The 22,342-nt window shown below is 32.6% G+C and overlaps 1 protein-coding gene across 3 annotated transcripts in view; it reads right to left on the minus strand.

The window, feature by feature from the left end:
* LOC118192858 (glutamate receptor ionotropic, NMDA 2B-like) overlaps positions 1–22,342 on the minus strand; it is a 152,467-nt gene that overhangs the window by 124,999 nt on the left and 5,126 nt on the right. For all 3 annotated transcript variants that reach the window (XM_085823174.1, XM_085823173.1, XM_085823175.1), the window contains exon 2: positions 12,348–12,601. In XM_085823174.1, the coding sequence (XP_085679300.1) occupies positions 12,348–12,601 (254 nt within the window). The remainder of the gene's footprint in view (positions 1–12,347; positions 12,602–22,342) is intronic.

Raw genomic sequence — 22,342 nt, forward strand, 5'->3', positions numbered from 1 at the left:
TTGATAATAAATATATTAGGCCAGTCATTTTAGGGGTTGTTCGAGAGTGACTTAAGATGAATGTCTACGTAGATGGTTTTCCAAGAAGTACTGGCATATTTACATAACACGAAGAAGGAAACATGTAAAACATTCTATAACTTAGAATTACTTTAATTTAAAATAACAGGCCGACTGATGATTATTGGAGAAGTCAAACAACAAGAATCAGCGTAATATTTGTAAGTCTTGTAGTAGTTTCAATGGTTTAACTACAAAACCATTTTTCTCAGAGGCCTAAGCACAAATGAAGCAGATAAGATATGGTGATAAGATAAGATAAGAATGGCTAGACAGAAGTTAAACTACTGGCGCCATTTATTGATGAAACAAGAAAATTAAACCTAATTTCCTTACAGGCTGAAGGTAAAGATGGATTGGAATTAGGATCGTTAACTAGAACATATTTTTTTTTTAAATTAGAAACACTTCTAGAAAAATCTAATTGACCAACGGATCATATTTTTTTAATACTTTTGGTTGCAGGAAAATGAAAAGTGTCACTTTTGGACCAGCAATGTTGAGCAACAGAAGATTTCTGTGTTTCTTTTTTTTTCTAAAATACCTCTGTGTGCTTCAAGTTTGCACATTGGCTCTTGATAAAGCACTCAATTATTTGAAAGCAGTTGCTATTGACAGGGATTTTTCACCCAATATTTTTAATCAAGTAGTTAAAAAACATTCTCATCTCAACACATCAAAGGCACACTCTCGCTTTAGGAGATTATGAGAATTGTGTTGTCATTACTTTCTTTCCATTCTTTGGCTATAAAAATTGCACGTATTTTACAGAAATTTAATTTTCGGTCCTTTTTTTACCTATCAATAAAATTCCCATGTTCATACTTAAAGGCCTGATTCCGGATATGATTTTCTGGGGTATTTATAGGTTTTCTTACCAATGTGTTTTAATTTACATTGGCGAAACAAAGAGAGACTTAAAATTTCGCAATAAAAAATTTGAGGCCTATGTTAGGCAAAGGGAAACAGAGAACTCCTCTGTTTCTCAGGTCTGCTGGTCAGAAAATCAGATTTTCCATGTTTGGGCAACCAAAATTATTCAATTATTCAAAAAACATCTTTTATTGGTGAATTAGATTTTCTAGAGGATTTTCGCATTAAAAAATCTTTCGGTTCAAATTAAGGTCCTTTAAGGAAATTGTGTTACTTTTGTGTAATTTGAAGAAAAAGGCTAGAGGACGCTGTTGCTCGCTTAGTTGTAAGAGAATAAAATTTGTTCATGTCGAAGACGGCGGCCTAAGAATACGCTCTGTATATAGTAATTAAAATATTGTTAAAAATGTAAAAGTGTTAAAATTAGTAAACCCACTGAACCACCATCATCTGATTTGAAAGATGCACAAAATATTAGATGGTGCATCGGTGGTTCAGTGGTAGAATGCTCGCCTGCCACGCGGGCGGCCCGGGTTCGACAATTTTAAGGTAGCTCAGAAACGATTCGCAAACCTTCACAATAAACTAAGTAAAACTCCGGAGATTTTTCAGGAATATAAAAATATAATTGAGAACCAGATATTAGAAGAATTGTGGAGGAATGTCCGAATAATGATACAAATTTGGGATATTTTATGCCTCACCGAGCAGTGATGCGACCTAGTGAAACTACTAAGGTAAGAATTGTGTACGATGCTAGCTCAAGGACAGAGGACACGAATTCGTTAAATGACTGCCTTGAATCGGGACCTAATCTAAATCCAAATATACTAGACGTTATGTTAAATTTTTGTAAGTTTAAGATAGCGTTTAGTGGAGACGTTGAAAAAGCCTTTTTGATGACAGGTAAGGTAAAGGTAAAAGTATGGGGGACACCAGCGATGTACCATAGGTCAACTGGTAATGCCTTCCCATACTAACTCTTTGAGAGAAAAAAAAAGGGGGGGTAATTGCAAGTTTTATAAGAATTTGCATAGACTGAAGCTTTTCTAAAGGTCTAAAGTTTGCCTATTGTGGTACATCGTGCAATTCCACAGTACGCCCCGCATCCAGTATTTATTAAAAATAATGGTGTAGGGCATAAGTAGATTACAAAATAGTAGGAATACAATTTGAGATTCACAAGATAAATTGAACATCTGATTTGGTGCAACAAAAATAGGAGATAAACATAATTAATAAACAAATAAACATAATGAGATAATTATAATGATAGGAATTGCTGAAGGTGACAGACAATTTTTAAATTTTCTTTGGTTTAATGAAAATAATGACTCCTTTAAGATTATGCAAATGTGTCGCGTAGCTTTCGGTTTGACTATATCTCCTTTCATTTTGGCCGCCACTATAAAATATCACATTCGAAAATATAAAGATAAAATTCAGGACGGTTTCCAAATGTTAAATTCTTCTGTCTATGTCGACGACCTATATTTTGGAGCAGGAATGGTTGAAGATGCATATCGATTATCTGTAGATGCGGTTAACATATTTAAAATGCTGGAATGAATTTCAGAAAATTAAGAACTAATTCTAAAGCATTAAACGATTTATGGGTCTCAGATGGGATTAAGGAATCAGACAACAAATTAACTAGTGAATCGAATTTCTTAGGCATGATTTGGAATTCCATTGAAGACGATATAAAGTTAAATTTAAAAAATTTAATTGACTTTTCTACTGGAAACGATTTTACTACAAAAAGGAAACTTTTGCAAAGCATCGCCCAAATATACGATCCATTTGGATTTATTGCACCCTTTGTTATTCGGGAGAAAATTATTATGCAAGAAATCTGGTGTTCCGGTTCTGACTGGGATGAGGTCCTTCCTGCAAAGATTAAGGACAAATTCAACATTTGGCGGGAGAAACTTAATGATTTAACTGAAATATCGATACAGCGAAATTTCTTTGATGACGATTCAATGAATATAAGCCTTCACCTATTTTCGGACGCTTGTCCTAAAGCATATGGGGCCATCGCATATTTCAGATATTGTACGAGTGATTCTAAAATTAAAACTTCCTTTATCATGTCAAAATGCAGGGTTGCATCTTTAAGAGCAATCACTCTTCCTCGTTTAGATTTAATGGCAGCACTCGTGGCTGCTCGAATGTATAAATATTTGAAAAAATTGTTTGGTGATTTAATTGAGGATGTTTATTTTTGGAGTGATTCCGAAATCGCCATTACTTGGATTAAAGGTTCGCCAAACAATTGGAAACCATTTATCGCCAATCGTGTTACAGAAATACAGAGTATATGCAACAAAAAATTGTGGAACCACTGCGAAGGAAAACAAAATCCTTCCGATTTACTAACTCGAGGAATTAGTGCTCAGTCACTAGTTAAGAATGATCTGTGGTAGCATGGGCCACACTGGTTACGTTTTCCTACTGAAAACTTTCCAAAACAAAAGAAATTAAAACCAAATTCAGAATCGTTGGAGTTAAGAAAAAATATTATATTGACTGCACCTGTAATTAACAATGAATCCCCAATTTTGCATATAGAAAAATTCAGTTCTTTAGGAAAATTACTTCGAATTACTGCCTATGTATTTAAATTTATTGGGAGGCTTCGGAAAAGGTCTACAGGGAATGGACCTTTAAGTGCTTTTGAGATTAAAGCAGCTGAACATTATTGGGTAAAAATTAACGCAACGAGAATCGTATCAAGCGGAAATAATTAAGTTATCAAATAAAAATCAATTCTCGATTCTTACATCTACTCCCTTAATCCAACGCTTGATGAGGAGGGAATTCTTCGGTTGAAAGGTCGCATTCAATTTAAAACATCCTATTCTATTACCCTCAAAATGCGAGTTTACCGAGTTGCTCATCATGGACTCGCATGAAAGGGTATTCCATGCTGGAGTTAATTCGACAATAACTCAGATCAGAGACAAATATTGGATCATTAAGGGAAGACAGCGTGTTAAGACTATCATCAGAAAATGTGTGATATGCAAACGATATAGTGCTCGTCCTGGGGTACAGGATATCGCTCCACTTCCTCAAGACAGAATCCAAGAGTCGCCTCCATTTGCTGTGACCGGGTTGGACTTCGCCGGTCCATTTTTTACGAAAGACAGGCAAGGTAAAGTTTACATGCTGTTGTTAACGTGTGCGTTCACTCGTGCCTTACATATAGAGATAGTAACTGATCTCAGCACTGGAAGGTTTTTACTAGCTTTCCGAAGATTTTTAGCTCTCCGAGGACTGTGTACCACTGTGTACTCCGATAATGCCAAACTTTTAAAAGAGCTGATAAAGAACTAAAACATATTTTTAAAACTTTGCGTGACTCATCTGTGAAAGAATTTTCTGCTAGAGGCATAAATTGGAAATTTATTATTGAGAGGGGTCCATGGTGGGGAGGGTTTTGGGAGCGTATGGTACGAACCATAAAATCCAGCTTGCGAAAAATTATTGGTCGATCATCCCTTACTGTGAAAGAGTTTGAAATAGTGCTCATTGAAATCGAGGCAATGATTAATTGTAGACCAATTACCTACGTGTTTACCGATCCCAATGAACCTTCTCCACTAACACCCTCTCATTTTCTGGTTGGTAGACGATTGCTATCTCTGCCTGCTAATAAAATAACATCAAATAATTTGATTGGATCAAGAAATTCAATTATTAAACAATATAAATACCATCAAGATATTTTAAATCATTTTTGGAAGCGTTGGAGATCAGAGTATCTTTTTAATTTGAGATCTGCCAATATTTGTCCTCTACACTCTAACGCATCTCAGTTTAAAATCAACGATATTGTCTTGATTCATGACGATAAACATCCCAGAAATCTCTGGACAATAGGTAAAATTTTGGAATTAATGCCAGGCAGAGATGGTAAAATAAGATCTTGCATAATTAAAACACCTACTGCTACCTTTAAAAGGCCTATACAATTGTTATATAATATGGAATCTAACTAATGTTGTATTTTGTATTTTTAGGTTTGATTCTCCTGACCTTGCTGATAGATATCATTTAATGTATTGTAAAATTTTATGTGCTTATAAATATGTATGCATGTTTGTTATATTTAACCATTTATCTAGGATTTATTGTCGAAATATTAATTGAATATTCTAGAATATATTATTGAAAGATGAACTCTCCACCGAGTTCAGGTGGGGAGTGTTGTGTAATTTGAAGAAAAAGGCTGTTGCTCGCTTAGTTGTAAGAGAATAAAGTTTGTTCATGTCGAAGGCGGCGGCCTAAGAATACGCTCTGTATATAGTAATTAAAATATTGTTAAAAATGTAAAAGTGTTAAAATTAGTAAACCCACTGAACCACCATCATCTGATTTGAAAGATGCACAAAATATTAGAGTTACCTTAAAGGCAGAATGTTTCCTTAAAGGCCTTCCTTAAAACAGGAAATTATGATTTAGTTTTCTTGTGTCACCGATAAATGGCGCCAGTAGCTTATCCTTATGTCCAGCCATTTTTATCTTATCAGCCTATTTTATCTCGTTCTTTTGCCATTAGGCAGTTGAGGAAAGTGGTTTTGTAGTTAAACCATAAAACTAGTCCTGCAAAATTTTTTAATTTTACGCTGATTCTTGTTGTTTAACTTCTCCAATAATTGAAAAATTATTTATAGAAATGTTACATAGACGTTTCTAAACAGAACTAATCTTGTTACTTTCAATATAAGAAATTAACACTTTTTTTTGTTAAACGTAGTTTTTATTTTCAAATGTCAAATGATTACTTCTAACTTAAAAGCTAGTTTTATACTCTAATAGCTACGTTCGAAATAACTGAAAGTTAGCATACGCGTTGAGTTTCTGAAATGATCCTTTTAATCTTACTTTAGTATTGGCGAAATAATATTTTGTGGAGAATTTCAAATATAAAGGTAATCTGCAATAAAATTGTAATAATAATTTTATGCACAAAATTAATTACAAATTGATACATATTTACTGCAGTCAGATCTTCTAAAGACGCATTTAAAACTTCAGAATGAACTACGCCAAATTGTTTTTTTACTTTATAGAAAGAAGTTTCACAAAGTAAATCTTAAATTGATGCCGAAATCTACGCATAATAATATACCAAAACAATTTAGAAAGTTTTCAATTTGGAAGCGATCGTAAGAAAAGTTTTCAACTTTAGTTAAAAAATTAAACTGAAGCGTGTTATAATTATTATTACTTACGCATTCCAACATAAGGCACTGTAGGGAAGGGAGAAATGCCTTCATGAAAGATTTTCTAAGGCAAACTGGCTCGTATTAACACTTTACAAGTGGGAAAACCACGAAAACGCCCATGCAGCCAGCCCTTTCGCGGGATTCGAACCTCGGATCCAACTACCAATGTTCAAGGACTTAACCGCTCGTCCACTGGTGGGCCTACTGGATTATGCTAAGGATGTGTTTTTCAACAAACCGAAAACAAGTTGTGGATATATAAGATCCCTGTTTATGATTATAGATATATAACATCTCTGATTATGATTGTAGATATATAACATCTCTGATTATGATTATGGATACATAAGATCTCTGATCTTATATCTCTGGCTTAACGAAGTTTGAAAGAGTTTTGTCAATAAATAGTCAGTTGACAATGTATTTTAATGATTTATATGGATTTCAAATGTTTCGAAATGACCAACGATAGCAAATGCTAAATTTACTTCTTTTGCCATCACGCCTTTGTTATTATGCAGCTATTACAGAGAAAAATATCTTCATTTAGCTTTATTTTATGTAATAGATTTTTATCTCAAATCTCAAAACCTGCGTAATCATCTTTTTATCTTTCTATCTTTATTAAAAAACATCTTTTTACCCTTCGTTATAATTTATTGATCAACATTTTCAGAAGAATTATAACAATTAATTTTTAAACTAAAGATTCGTATATCGTATTTTTGTCAGTTCTAAACTTCTGGATTCGGTACTGTTTTAACTGAAGTATTAGCAAAATTATAAATAAAGGGAATACTTATGGCACATTTAGACAAAAACATTCCGTTTTCTTGGAAATCATTAACTTTCTAAACATTTCTATCTAGAATACATTAATACAGGAGGGATATTAGTGCATCTGATTTCTTTTGCAAAGTCTTTCACAATGCCTTATCGGAAGTTATAGATTTTCCTTTCAAGCTTTACTTTTTCATATCGTCATGGATATTACCTGTCGGATATTATTCGCTATGTAAGGGTAGAGTATTTCCATAGAGTTTTATCGATGAATTATACATGACAACCGCTATTCCATTAAGTTCTCGAGCAAACGGAAATGCTCTGAAAGATATAGCTGTGTAAATAGCGGGCGAAATGGAATAACCAGACTGCATACTGCGAATAAAAACAGTAATATCAATACATGATCGAAAAAGATTTCTTCCTACCTACAACCATGTATAATAAATATGTCGACTGAATTTGTGTGATGTGTTGCGTAACTATTAATTCATTTTCATATTTAAATATTTAAGATATTATATTTATATTACAAAATAATATATTGTTTCTTGCATTTTTAATTAAAAACCAAATATAAATTCAATGCAAAATAAACAAAAACACAATAAATAAAGCAGGAGTTGATTCGGGGTTTAATGCATTAGAAAAATAATGGTTTTTTTTAAGTGCTATTTCGTTGGTCGACATATAGTACAATTTAAGTTTGTATTGTTACGAAATGTATAGGCGCGGTAAGATGGCTTCCCCGCAAAGCAGTTTTAGGGTTGCCATAAAATGGCAAAGGAGGACAGGGTTGCCCCATTTGGCGAGAAATCGCCCATTTGGCGGTATACCATGGACGATTGAGAACCTTCTGGAACGAATTCTTACCGGTTTAGCCCAGAATGCTCCCGAACACAAGCCGAAAGCTATATAAACCCTGCTGGTCCGCAGTCAGTCAGTGTGCTTCATCGAGAGGAAGTGTGTCTCTCATCAAGAGTGTGTGAGCCTCGTCTAGCGAGTCAATCCCTGCGGAGTCGATCGAGTTGACAGCCGGACAGCGAGCGCCGAGTGGGTCGTCAAGTCCACTGAAGGAGTCTGTTAGTGTATCGCAGTTAGTGCATCGTCGAGAGAGCGTGTGGAGCTCCGGGAAAGACTGAACCGAAGAGTCAGGAGCTGTGCTCGTGTGTCGTCGAGTGCATCGCGAGTTGTAGCGTGGAGAGTCTCGAGAGTACGTAGAGTTCCGAGAACGACCAAGCAGAGTCGGGAGCTGTACTCCGGAAAGCAGAGTCGGGTGCTTTGCAGGAAGCTGTCTCCACCGTGATAGCCTGATAACCTGAAGGCTGTGTCGCCGATTGTTCCAGCGTGTTTATAATAGATCTTCGACGACTGTAAGACGTGTTTCGGAGCTGTCCTGTTAATACTAGCTAATAAAGTGGGTTTCGATACTTCATCCAGTGTCGTCGTTATTCACTCCAAATCTACGAACCCCGTACGGACGTGAAGTAAGAAAATAACGCAACAGCTGGTGTCAGAAGAATAGGAAAAACGTAACAGTATGTTTATTATATTCCGGTTTACTTGGAATATAAATACGAAAACCTCATTTACATAACTATTCTTTTTACTTCCTTGACATTATTTCCTAAAAAGGCAACAGACAATGTTTTTCTGTAAAGAATTTTTTAAAAGAATTTTATTTATTTTTTATCTATTTAATTATTATTTATTTTTATCTATTTTTTATTTGTTTTTTATCTATTTTTTATTATTTTTTTATCTATTTTTTTATTTATTTTTTATCTATTTTTTTATTTATTTTTTATCTATTTTTTTATCTTATATCTATCCAAACCTATCACTTGCCTGTTCAGAATTGGCCACTCCTAAAGCCAAAATTGGTACCATTTGATTATGTAGGCAGCTAATAGGCGGCCATCGTTGCCTCCTATGAAGGGACGAACAGTTACAACCATGCCTTCTCCTGGATTTGAACCCATGCCATTCGGTATTTAACCTTACACCTAACCACGATACCGCCTAGGCGGGCTTCTCCAGAGAAATGCAGTACTAAATATTTTCAAATATCGAAGTAGTTTGCGTTTATGAAATGGACGAAAGATATTTCTAACGAGTATGATATTCTGATGCTTAACTGCCTACTAGCTAGGTGAACTGTACATGTGAACGTTAAATCCAATGTATCAGATTTATATGAAATGTAATTAATAAATATTCTTACTAAATCTTCAGAAATGTAATTAAATTGAACAAAATTTATAATCACATTTGTCCATATTTGCAACAATTTTGTTTTCTTTTTTTAACTATAATCAACTATAATTAATTTTTAACTATAATTAGTTAATAAATTTTACTTTAATCTGAGAGTACAGTTTCAGATTAATTATATTGTGGAATCAAAATTTCTTACTTAGAAAGTTGTTCGGTATGGAATAAGAAAAGGTTTTGAGTAAACACAGTGTATGATGGGGGAACGTATCAAATTAAAGATTATTTCTCATAACACAGCTGATGCTTTTAAAAATATAAATAAAATAAAGGTATGTATAAGTATAGTCTATACGCTTCTATTCAATATCTCTCATCAATAGCACATTGATTAAACCTCTTTCTTCTTCAAAATAGCAGAAAAAGTTTAATTGGAAAAGAACTTGTGAAAGGAAAATTATGCAGAGTGCTGAGAGAAATATAAGTTGCTTTAACATTTTTCATTTAATTTTTGCTACTTCTTTTCAAAGATACTCTCAAATCTTTTTTTTTTTTTTTTTTTTTTTTTTTTCGGAATTTATATCAGCTACTTCTGAGTAAGAAATAAATAATAGCCTTATTACAGACAAATAAAAGAGATGCTATATTTATTTAATTCTGCGTTCTTATGGACCAATTAAAATGACTACCATGGCAACAGAAGATATTTAGATAAGGAGCAACAAACTGAGAAAAAATTGACAAAATCTTTATCAGAACTTCTGCATGATATCGTTACATCTTCTCATTCTAGTAGTTGGAAATTTTTATTTTTTAATGGTATAACTATGTTTTTACTCATTTACATGCATCGTCATCTGTGATAGCAAACATTATTAGTTGCGTTTTGAAAATAGCTCACTCATTGCAACCAAAACAATTGTTGCCTTATCCGTTGTAAGAAATTTAATTATTCAAAATATAAATTTTGTTTCATTATATTTTAGATAATAAAAATGTGAAGGAAAATCTTGTCCAATAATTCATTTTAATGATATATCGTTGTTTTGGTAAAATGAAAAGAAAATGTCCCATAATTATTAAACCCTAAAATAGAAAATATAGATGTCTAAATTGTTTTTTATAATTCATGAAAGCTACTGAAACAGCTGCCTCGTAAAATACTAAATTTCCTATTTGCACTGCAAATTGTTATAAGAACTCAAACTATGTAAATTGAAGTTCGTGTCACATTGAACTCCGATAGTATACTTTTATTCCATTCTTTCTGCTCGTAAACCTTATCTATCTTTAAGTAGCTTCAGAGTGAGAAATTTGATTTTTGCATGAGACAGAGAAATCAATGAACTTCTTCGATTTCCTGACTCCCTTTTAAAGTTCTATACTTGGAATTTGAAAAAGCAATGTGAATTTTTTGTTGCTTTAAGGGGTATCAGCAACGCTTATACCGATAATGTTAAATTGGCCATTTTCGATGTGCCTTCTCTCAAAATTTGATGTAGATACACGCTTGAAAGTTTTTGTGTAATTAAAGTATGCCTATCCGATTATACTGAAATGAGCTTTGAAACATTTTGAATTTTAGAGTAATTTACAGAATATTTTGTTAGGCATAGTAAAATTTAGCACTTTTCTGACACAAAAACATTTTGTAATTTTTTTTCTCAGTTTATCACAAAAAGATCATATCAGTAAATATTAGGAAACCTAACAAATAAACCATAAAAATTTTAGATACCTGTGAGCAGTAGTTTCTGAGAAAAGGTACATCGAGTACAAAATTAAGTTTGGAGAAAAAACGCTTTTTTGTGTGAAAACCATCATTGATCAAAGCATTCGATGAAAAATTAAAACTAGATTTTTTACAGTTCTAATTTTCATAGAGATTAAAGAATGGTATTTTTAGAAAGATAAACGTGTAGAGAATTTGAAAATGCAAAAATCTGAAATCACAATTTTTTTAAAAGTTTTGGGTTCCAACACCCTTAATAATATAGTATTTCTGTAATAATATGAGTAGTTAAGAAGTTATAGGGGAGTAATTTTGAAAAATGAATTGTTGTTCGAATTATCTAAAACTCAAAAAAATATCACACTTTCATTTTACCTCTAATAGACATATCCTGTTAGACGAATACTCAATTATTAAGTAGTAGAAAGGTAATGTGAAATATATTGCTTTACAAAAATGCTGAAAATGGTTATCATTTTCCACAGTTATTACCAAACCCAAAACGCGGCAAATGCTTCTCGATACTTAGCTTAAAATGCTGAGACATCATGCATTGCTGCAGTGAAGTTACTTAAGCAGGTTATATAGAGTGTTAGGACTATTTCTGTAAACTTCGTTCCTCTGGTAACCTCGTTAATAAAACTATGATGTATAGAAATTAGGCAATCGAAGAAGCCGCATGTTTTCAGACGTCAAGAGAGTTTCGAAGAACTCCAAAAGCAGCTCCGTTGTTTGAATCGATACATAATATATATAGATACATGATATATATAAGATCGATACATGATATATATAAGATCGATATATGATATACTGTTTAGCTAAAATCAACATTTACATTAAAGCACTTCCTTTGTCTAGTTCAACGTATGATAAATAGCGTAGGCATGCTAAAATCAACAAGTACATTGTACATTTTTAGGTATGGCCTAAGTTTTTCGATGATGTCGGCATAACGAAATGCAACAGCTGGACGTAAAGACAATAATTCATCTCCTAAAAATTGCAATAGTCAATAATTCATCTCCTAAATATTGCATTTCTCATTTTTATTATTTGAGTGTAAAGTTGCTCCTCATATTATGAGAATGAATTTTGATGCCTGTTATGAATGAACCTGTTATGCCTGTTAGTTGAAGGTCCCAAAATATGTCTTCTTATGTAAATTAAAAGTAATGTAAATGATGTCTCGTCGTACCATTTAACAGAAAAATGATTATGGATTCACTGATAATTCTTTTTTACAATATTTTATTTCAACAGTCACGTTCATAAATTTCAAGAACAATCATGTCGTGTAATAATTAAATGTCAAAAAACAAATTGTTTTAAATTATGTCGTGCCTTAGAATACTTTACACTTTCAAGCGATACACAAATCAAATTTGGTACAAAATAAAAGACTGCTTGCTATGAAAAAGAAAATATAGATATCTCATGACTGTTACCTAGCATTCCTATGGGAAACTGGAGGAAAATGGAACTATCCAGAATAGTGCCCACTACGGTCTGTGATGCTATCCAGACGTAGTTTTTACTAGTCAGTCCTAAATCCGTAGCTGCTGTCATTATTTCCTTAGCTTGGTCCCTTGTAGCAAAAAGAAGCATAATCCTTGCTTCACTGTCTGCTAAATCCTCAAGTTCATTCCGAATTTCATCTTTATTTTTTCCTTTTAAGGTAACGATATCCACTATTGTAAATCTGTAAAAACGTAAAGTAAAAAAAATTATATTAAATATATGAAACATTATAAAGGTATTTTATATATTTTGTAGCATATATTTTCATACACATTACACTATACAAAAAGTCTTAAACTAATAATATTAGAATGAAATTTAATTTGAAAAGCTATATAATGTAAAAAACGTTTAATGTTTTAAAACGGATTGTTAGTTAAATTGATATACAAAGTAGAATTAGAAGCGAAACTTGTCAACGTAAAAGATTAAATTTAGGGGAAAAACAGCTTTAAATTGGAGTTGATTTTGAATAAACTCGAGGGAGACGGAAATTTGAAGGAACTTTATCAAAACATTTTTGCTGCATGATCCCTCTCAAAATTAATAAGTTTCGAATTTTGTTTAAAATCTGAGCCAGTTTAAGATGCGTTCATTACCTAATTTTAAAAAGGTGCACGAAATGTTAACAAAAATTTAAAAAAAAAAAAAAAAAAAGTATCTAAAAGTCCTCAGTTTTACATTAAGCTCAAAAGGCCATTTTTTAACGTTTCATGTGTTATTTTTGTTTATTAAATATTCTTTATTCTTAAACCACATAAAAATCAATTCAAGACTAATATCACAAACTATTTAAAAACAACATATATTTAGAATTTTCGATAGACAGTCTCGCGCACTGGAGATAAAAGAGTTTCTTTTTTCCCTTTCACTCTTGCCATAACTCGCTTTGAAATCGTTGGTTTTGTAAATCGAAAATTCGTTACAGATTTGCAAAGTATGAAATAGATAATAAAACGAATTCGAAATAAGAATTTCGGGCTTCCAGGCGCATGCGGGTGGAGAATTATGTTATTCAAAATTTGATGGTCCTAGGTACCGTCGTTTTTTCACGATCTGAGAAAGCAGATTTTTCGTTATTTAACTTCTTTAAATATAATACAGGGCGATAATATTTAGTGGCAAAAATTTAAAAAGTGATACACCGTTTATAGTGAACCGACGCAAAATGTTGTTTCGAGACTAAGTCCTGCTGAGCTAACGTTCCTTTGGGCTAAAAATACATGATTAAGTTGTATTTAGTCATAAGTTCATCCTTCCAAGTTAAAAAAGATAATCAAATGGTGTAGATTATAAGTACAATAATTTTGGACACATTAAACCTTTCAGTAAAAAATACGCGAAATTTAAGTGTGTTACCAGCTAAGTATGAAAAAGTTGAAACATCTATCTATCTATATATATATATTTTACATCTATATATATATATATATATATATATATATAGATGTAAAATATAAAAAAAAATACGATGGCTTTGCTCTTTGCGAGCCAGCAACCATTAATTAATTTTCTGCAATTCAGGATCGTCCCCTCACCCAGTACCTTCTAGAACATTCGCACCTATTACATAACCTCCTCATATAAATGCTGCGTCATAAGTTTTTCTACATTTTTACACTCCTGATATTCTAGATATCATTTTGTCTAATACAGGAATTAATAGGGTGCTGGAGGTTCGAGACGACTTAAGCTCTGATCATACTCCTGTGATTGCTACACTAGGGATCACCAGTATTAATTATACGAATCTTAAGACCCATACCGACTGGAGAATGTACCACAATGTTGTGAAAGTGAGGCTCCCTAAATTAGGTGCTATGAAAAGCCCTTCTGATATTGACAAGGAGATTGATAAGTTTACTACATGTCTTAATGACTCTTTCTATGAGGCCACCAAGGTTACTCAAAGGTCTTGTAAAATCGCTAAGATTCCAAGGTACATAAAATCTCTCATAGCCGAAAGAAACAGATTGCGAAAGAGGTATAATATCACCCGGGACCCAATTATTAAAACGGAGTTAAATAGGATCAGTAAGCATGTTAAACTTGAAATGCATAAATTAAAGTGTGAGGCTTGGAATGATAAAATGGAGGAGTTAAACTTAGACAGTGATGCCTTCTGGCAGTTTACAAAAATGTTAAAGAGGACGCATCAGTGTGATAGGCCAATTATTGCCAACGGCGTGACTGCTTATTCAGATACTGACAAATGTCAGATTTTCGCTTCACATCTTGAAAAGCAGTTTTCTCCCAATCAGACACCTCGTAATATTCACTTTGAGACCCAAGTCAGAATGAAAATAGAAGAATGGCTAAGTGCTCCCACGGTTTTAAATGCCGATGGTTTAACTAATCCAAGAGAAGTTACGGATATTATCTCCAAATTGAACCCCAAGAAAGCCCCAGGTATTGATGGAGTTACAAATTTAATGATCAGGAACCTTCCGCGCGGTGGAATCACAAGACTTTCCAGCATTTTTAATATATGCATTAAGTTATGCTACTTCCCGGACTGCTGGAAGTACGCAAAAGTTTTCCTACTACCGAAGCCTGGAAAGACATCACTAGGGCGGAGAATCACAGGCCCATAAGCTTGCTCTCTAATATACGCAATATCTTTGAGCGAATAATTTTAAGGAAATTCCAGCCTTATTTACAGGTACTTCCGGAAGATCAGTACGGATTTAGGAGCGAACTTAGCACTTCTAAACAACTGATTAGGCTTGTGGAATTTATCGGCTCTGCTCTGCATCATAAGAGTTGTACTGCAGTGCTCATGCTGGACGTGGCCAAAGCATTTGACCGTGTCTGGCATGAGGGCTTAATATATAAATTGATAATGATGAATTTACCTAGAGAACTGATCTTACTCACCAGATCTTATATTGCAAATCGTTACTTTACTGTTAGCTGCAAGCAAAGTCATTCTGGATACAAAACTTTCGCTGCAGGCGTCCCCCAGGGGTCCTGTCTTGGCCCAGTACTCTATCTTTTCTATGCGCTGATTTCCCGCGGGATAAACTCAACAGAAATACATTGCTGGCCTGCTATGCGGATGACACCGCTGTAGCGGTCAGATCTATTCAGCCTAACAGGGCAATTTCTGTTATGCAGGATATAATTATGGACATTGAGGAGTGGTGCTCCAGGTGGAAGATTTCCATCAATGCGGCTAAATCACAGCTACTTTTTGTTAGAAGGAAGAAAATACTGGTCTCAGTTCAGCCACTTTACCTATTCGGCCAACGTGTCCCGATGGTAAACAAGGCCAAGTATTTAGGTGTTTACTTGAATCGAAGACTCACGTGGAGTACGCATGTCAATTACATTGCAAACAAGACTAGAGGAATTGCTCAAGAATTACAGGTACTTCTAGGGCGCAGCTCGCAGTTAGATCTGAGAAGGAAAAGACAGATTTATATTTCCATTTTAAGACCAATTATGTGTTATGCGTCCCCTGTCTGGGCGACTGCTACGAGCTCAGATATCAACAAATTGCAGGTGACTCAAAACACAATCTTACGCACCATTACAAGAGCGCATTTTTACATCCGTAACAAACTCCTGCACGATGATTTACAAGTTGAATATATTGACAAATATCTGCAAAAACTTAACAGCAAGTTCTTTGACAAAGGTTTGAATTGCAGTAAAGTAAACTTTAATGCTGTACTGAACTATGTCTGCATTCCTGAGGACTACAATATCAGGCCTTTCACGGCTCACAGAATGAGGGATCACAATTTTGTCACTTAACCCACTCGTTTTTAAATATGTAAATAACACATTTTTATGCGTGCATTACTTCACTTTCATTTGTTTATTACATGTTCAACACTGTATCCTATGCACATTTCATGTATTTTCATTTCTTTTGGATCTTCATAGCTCCATACACGTGATTATTACTCTTGTCTCAGGGGTGAGAGTTAAGTTACTTTGATAATTGGACTTTGTCACTATGGCCGATGGGCCCTCTTTTCCTTACCCGCTCCGATTTCCCGGCTGGGAACTAGCTGATAGTTGACATTCTGATTGTCCTTAGGGGATTAGATCAATATAGCTTATTAAAGCCCAACTCGGCTAATATAAGCATAAGCAATTAGCATTTAAGCATTCTACATTTTTCTAGAAGCTACTCTGTTACATAACCTTTCATATAAATGCTGCGTCATAAGTTCTCCTACACAGATGCCTTCTCGCCTTCGTTCTGCTAACGCTTCCGCTATGCTCCTCTTTCTTTGTTAGAACGTTATGACGTATTAAAGTTTAAAGTCAGTCGTATATAATAGTTCAATTACTGAATAAGTTATTTGATTAACTTCATCTGGAAAAAGTCATCTGCTATAAATTAAAATAAAGATATGCTTGCTGTTAAAAGTGAAAATTCCTGATTCGTCATTTTTCTCCGTGTTTCAATCACCCCAGCTTCGTTAACCATTTGCCAGAACGTGAAATGGAATAGCCTCACCATTCGCCCACGATGTGTTGGAATAACTGAAAACATTACAGTTATTAATTAGTCGACAGGATTTATCCTCTACGTGGGAAAAAAGCTCCTGGATTTATTTATAACGCGCTTCTAAATTCAACAGTGGGTCAAGGACAGTGTGTGATCGTCTGATGCTTGTGCTTCTTTTCCGGCGATTCTTAAGTGCTTTCCCTCGTCTCCAAAGTTATGCGTTTTATCAAGTGCTTCTAAAGTGATTGATTTTAGTGTTCAAATTGATGTGTAAGCGAACTCTTAAATTCAAGATTTTGTGATTGGAATGCTAACACGCTCAAAAACGACAAAAATTTCAACTGATAAGCAAGAATCCGTAGCTATTGTGGATACAGTGAAATTTCAATTCCGTATTTTTGACGGCACAAGTACAAATTTTCCAATAAGCAAATATCTTCTATTGTTTGAAGAGAAATGTGCCGCAAAGTACATTCCAGAAAAGGAAAAGAAATTTGTTTTCTCAGAGTGTATTAGAGGAGAGGCTTTAGCCCTCTATTTACGTGATTGTTTAGATAAAGACTGGAACAACATAAAGGATATTTTCGAGACATACTTCACAACATCGGAATCTGTTACTTTTAGTGATTTTGTGTCTTTAAAATACGAGAAATTTAATAATATTGATGTTTATTTTCGTAATAAGTTGAAATTAGGAGCCAGCTTGAAACTAACTGATTCCACAATGGTGGAAGCACTTACGGAAGGACTTCCTGAGTCTCAAAGAATGCTGTTAACAGTGCAAAACATAGACACACCGAAATGCCGTTGCCGTTCAGATGCCGTTGGTTGGTCTAGGAAATAATAATTATCAATTTGTTTCTCCAAGGCAAACTGTTCCGAGGTGCTATTATCCCAGACCAGTGCAAGCCACTCCTTATCAAAGTTTCTATAGTGTGAGACCTTTTAATTATCAACAAGTGCAATACTAATCTCTACAGTATGCGTATCGGCCAATTCCGTATCCACAATTACCTGCTATTAATTATAATACGGTTCCTAAAAGAGAAGTTAAAAAGTGATATTACTTTAAAGTGAATGTCCAAATTGGACAGGAAAAAATTCCCAGTATTATGTACTGGATACGGTATTATGTACTGGAGTAATGATACGGGATCGCAAATTAACGTTTTACCATTAAAAATTTTTAACAAAATTGGTGATAAATTTAGAGAAATTTCAGTGAAATCCCATGATAAAATATTTTCAATATCTAGTCAAGTTCATATAGAGAAAATAATCAAAGTAAACTGTAAAGTAGGTAAAATAGAAAATAATGTGATATTTTATGTAGTAGATTCAAATTTGAATTATTTATTGCTTTCATCACCATGTGTTTCATTATTTAAATTACAATTGAATTTTCATAATTATGAAGTGTATCATCTTGGAAAATAGGTAAGTAAAAATGTTAAAGTAGACAAGCTTTTCCAAAATAATTATGTATGTAAAAATGATATCAGTGCTGAACAATCTAGTAAATATTTTGATAATAGCGAAAATTTTGTATGTAAAAATGATCTTAGTACTAAAAATTATAACTATTTTGATAATAGTAAAAATTCTGATAGTAAATTACAGAAATTGTTGAATGATTATAATCATATATTTGCAAAAAGTAAATATGATGTTGGTTGTATAAGGGTTGGACCTTACAGAGTTATATTAACTTCTGAATTACCAATAGCCTATAGACCATACAGAGCATCTCCTAAAGATAATAGTGAAATTAAAAAACAAATGGATAAATTGTTAAAAGCTGGAATTATTAAACTTTCTTATAGTCCTTAAGCTGCTCCTTTAACTTTAGCTTATAAGCGAGACGAGCAGTCCAGACGCAGATTGTGTATTGATTTCAGGAAGCTTAACCAAATTACTAAAACTGATTCTGAACCTATTCCTAGAATTGATGCTGTTTTAGATCAATTAACAAATGCAAAAATCTTTTCTACATTGGATTTAGCATCAGGCTATTGTCGTATAAAATTAAATGAAAAGGATACTGAAAAATTGGCATTCACTACAAATTTTGAGTTGTATGAGTTTACTAGATTACCTTTTGGTTGGAAAAATTCCCCGGCTGTTTTCCAACGAGCTCTTAGACAAATTTTAAACAAATATCAGATTCAATTTGCTTTAAATTATTTTGATGATATTATAGCATTCTCTCCAAATGTTGGTGAACATTTAAATCATCTTAAAATAATATTTGATATATGTGAGAAAGAGAATATAAAATTAAAACAATCTAAATGTAATTTTGCAAAAGAAAAAATAAATTTTCTAGGATATGAAATTCAAGCAGGTAAATACCAGCTCAGTAATGCAAATATAGAGGTTATTAAGAAATTGCAACCCCCTAAAAATATCAAAGAACTACAAAGATTTTAAGGAAGTATTAATGTTTATCATAAATTTATTCTAAATTATGCTAAAATTAGAGCCCCATTAACAAATTTACTTAAGAAAGATATTCCTTATAATTGGACTGATGAATGTCAAAAAGCTTTTCAAAAATTAAAAGATGCATTGATTTCTAGACCTATTTTAACTTTGTTTAATCCTAAATATCCCTGTCATGTGTTTGTTGATGCGTCCAAAGAAGCTGTTGGTGCTGTTTTAAAACAAGAACATCCTGATGGTAGTTTACATCCAATTGCTTTTCATTCTAGAAAATTAAGATCTTATGAACAAAATTATGCCATTACTGAGCTGGAATGTTTATCTATTATTGATGCAATTGATAAATTTTATTATTATTTACATGGTAACCATTTTACTGTACATACTGATCATGCTGCTTTAGTTTGGCTTAAAAATATGAAACACCCTACAGGTCGTCTATTTAGGTGGTCTTTAAAATTATCTATGTATGATTTTGATATAAAATATAAAAAAGGATCTGCTAATGTTGAAGCTGACATGCTCTCTAGAAATCCTATGTGTCAACATTTAAGATTGCAAGTTAATTTATTATCATTAGAAGAAATAAAAGAATATCAAAATTTAGATAATGTTTGTAATACTAAGTATAGGAAAATTAATGATGGCTTAACTATCAAAAAACAGAGATTGTACAAAATTGTGATACCCATGTCTCTACGTACGAAATTACTTGAAAAGGCCCATATACAATTTGGTCATATTGGTGTATCATCTATGCTAAATTTGTTATCTCCACAATATTATTGGCCAGGAATTGTTCAAGATGTTAGAAATTATTGTAAAGATTGTGAAGTATGTCAGTTAAATAAGAAAAGTAAACAAAAGAAATTTGATTTAGCAAAATTTACCATCAGTTAGTGAACCTTTTGAAATATTATCTATTCATACTGTAGGTGGTTTAAATTGTTATAATTCTACTAAAAAGTATATTCACATAATTATTGATCATGCAACTAGATATATCTGGACTTTTGCTTCTAAAAGTGTAACTACAGATACTTATATAAATTGCTTAAAACAAATTTTCCAAATTCAGGTCCCTAAAAAGATTTTAAGTGATAGGAACGCTGCTTTTACATCTTCAAAATTTAAGCACTTTTTAAGGAATAATAATGTAAAACAATTGCTAACTACTGCATATAGACCCCAAACTAATGGTAAAATTGAACGCGTTAATCAAACTATTATAACTAGATTAAAATGTAAACTAAATTCTTATCAAGGTAATACAGCATGGACAAAATTATTACCCCAAGTAAATGAAGAGTATAATAATACCCCTCATTCTGTAACAAAATTCCCTCCATCATATTTAATGTATGGGAAATTACCTTATGATTCCTTAATTCAAAATCAAGAATTGTATCCGTCAATAGAAGAAGCCAGAAAAATAGCTCAAAAGAGATCTGATGATTATCATAATGCAAATAAAGAAAGGTATGATATTCATTTTAAAACTAGTAATTTTAAAATTGGCGATTTAGTAATGTATGAAAAATTTCAATACCCTAATACACGTAAATTATCTCCTCCATTCTCAGGACCTTATAAAGTTTTAAAACAATATTCTGAAGTTACTTATGAAATAGATAAACCTAATCCTTTAACTAAAAAGAAATCAGAAATTGTTCATTCAACTAGATTAAGACCTTTTAATCCAGCAAGTGAGTTTAAGTTAACTGTCAGAAATAGTAGAATTCCTATCTTCGTTCAAAATTAAAATTAATTTTTTCAAAATTCTCTATTAAAAATCTTCCTGATTATGACTTTTAATACCTGATTTAGACTTAAACCCTAATTATGACAAGTTATTTTCCAGACTATGACAAATTTTTCTGCGATCTTGACCTTTTATATTTTTCACATAATTTGAATAATTTTGTAGCAAAAAGTTTCTTCTTATTGTAGAATAATATTTGTTTCTAATTTAAAAAATTATAAAAAAGACTAACTTGATTATACAAGTTGTCTGTCTTATAATTTTGATTTTATATGATCTTTTATTTTTCTAAAACCACTTTTTGTGATTACAATGGTGATGTACAATGCCAAAAACCAGTTACCTTGTATTAGGCAACGGAGGTTTTTCGATATTTGTACCTAGCACCCCCCAGCCATCAGCAAGTAATCACGCTGATCTGTTGGCGAGGACATGCCATAGTTTTAAAGTCAAAGTGTTCATATTCTAGTATTATTTATATTGAATTGTTTTTTGAATAATTATAATATTTTGTATCGAAGTGTAAAATATGTCAATCTTTAATTGCCTACGATGAGAGGAAAAAATGCACATAATATATTATTCATAAATTGTATAATCTATTTCTTTTCTAAGTTTTATCTGAAGGAAGAAAAATTTAACATATTTTCTAATCAAAGCTTATTATTATAAAAACATATTCAGCGAAAAAAAATGCATCATATTTGTGAACTATCAACATGCATCATATTTGTGGACTATCTGGCATTTCGAGATTTTACCAGATATTTTCATTCTATTCGAACTCTTTTTATGAAAAGGACTTAAAAAAAAATGGACATTTTTAACAAAATTGAGGACTTTTGTAATTATAACTTATTTATTTATCAGTATTCCATATTTATTACGTTATAGTCTTAAAATTGGTCATATATTGTACATTTATTTATAACTCATAGTTTTAATGTTCAAAATTTCATATGCTATAAAGTCAAAATTTTATATGAGAAAGTCATGAACTATGATAGGTCATAGTTAAAGCTTGTACGCTATGTTCTGGATGTTTTTGTGTCTTATCTCATACTTTTGCTTTACTCCTGTCCTAATACTTTTCTCACCCCGGCCTCTCCTTTTGACGGAGGGAAGATGTAAAATATAAAAAAAAAAAAAAAATACGATGGCTTTGCTCTTTGCGAGCCAGCAACCTTTAATTAATTTTCTGCAATTCAGGATCGTCCCCTAACCCAGTACCTTCTAGAACATTCGCGCCTATT

This window comes from Stegodyphus dumicola, chromosome 9 (assembly GCF_044657685.1).
Source record: "Stegodyphus dumicola isolate Sdum_Otavi_A_Nest chromosome 9, ASM4465768v1".
Lineage (NCBI taxonomy): Eukaryota > Metazoa > Arthropoda > Arachnida > Araneae > Eresidae > Stegodyphus > Stegodyphus dumicola.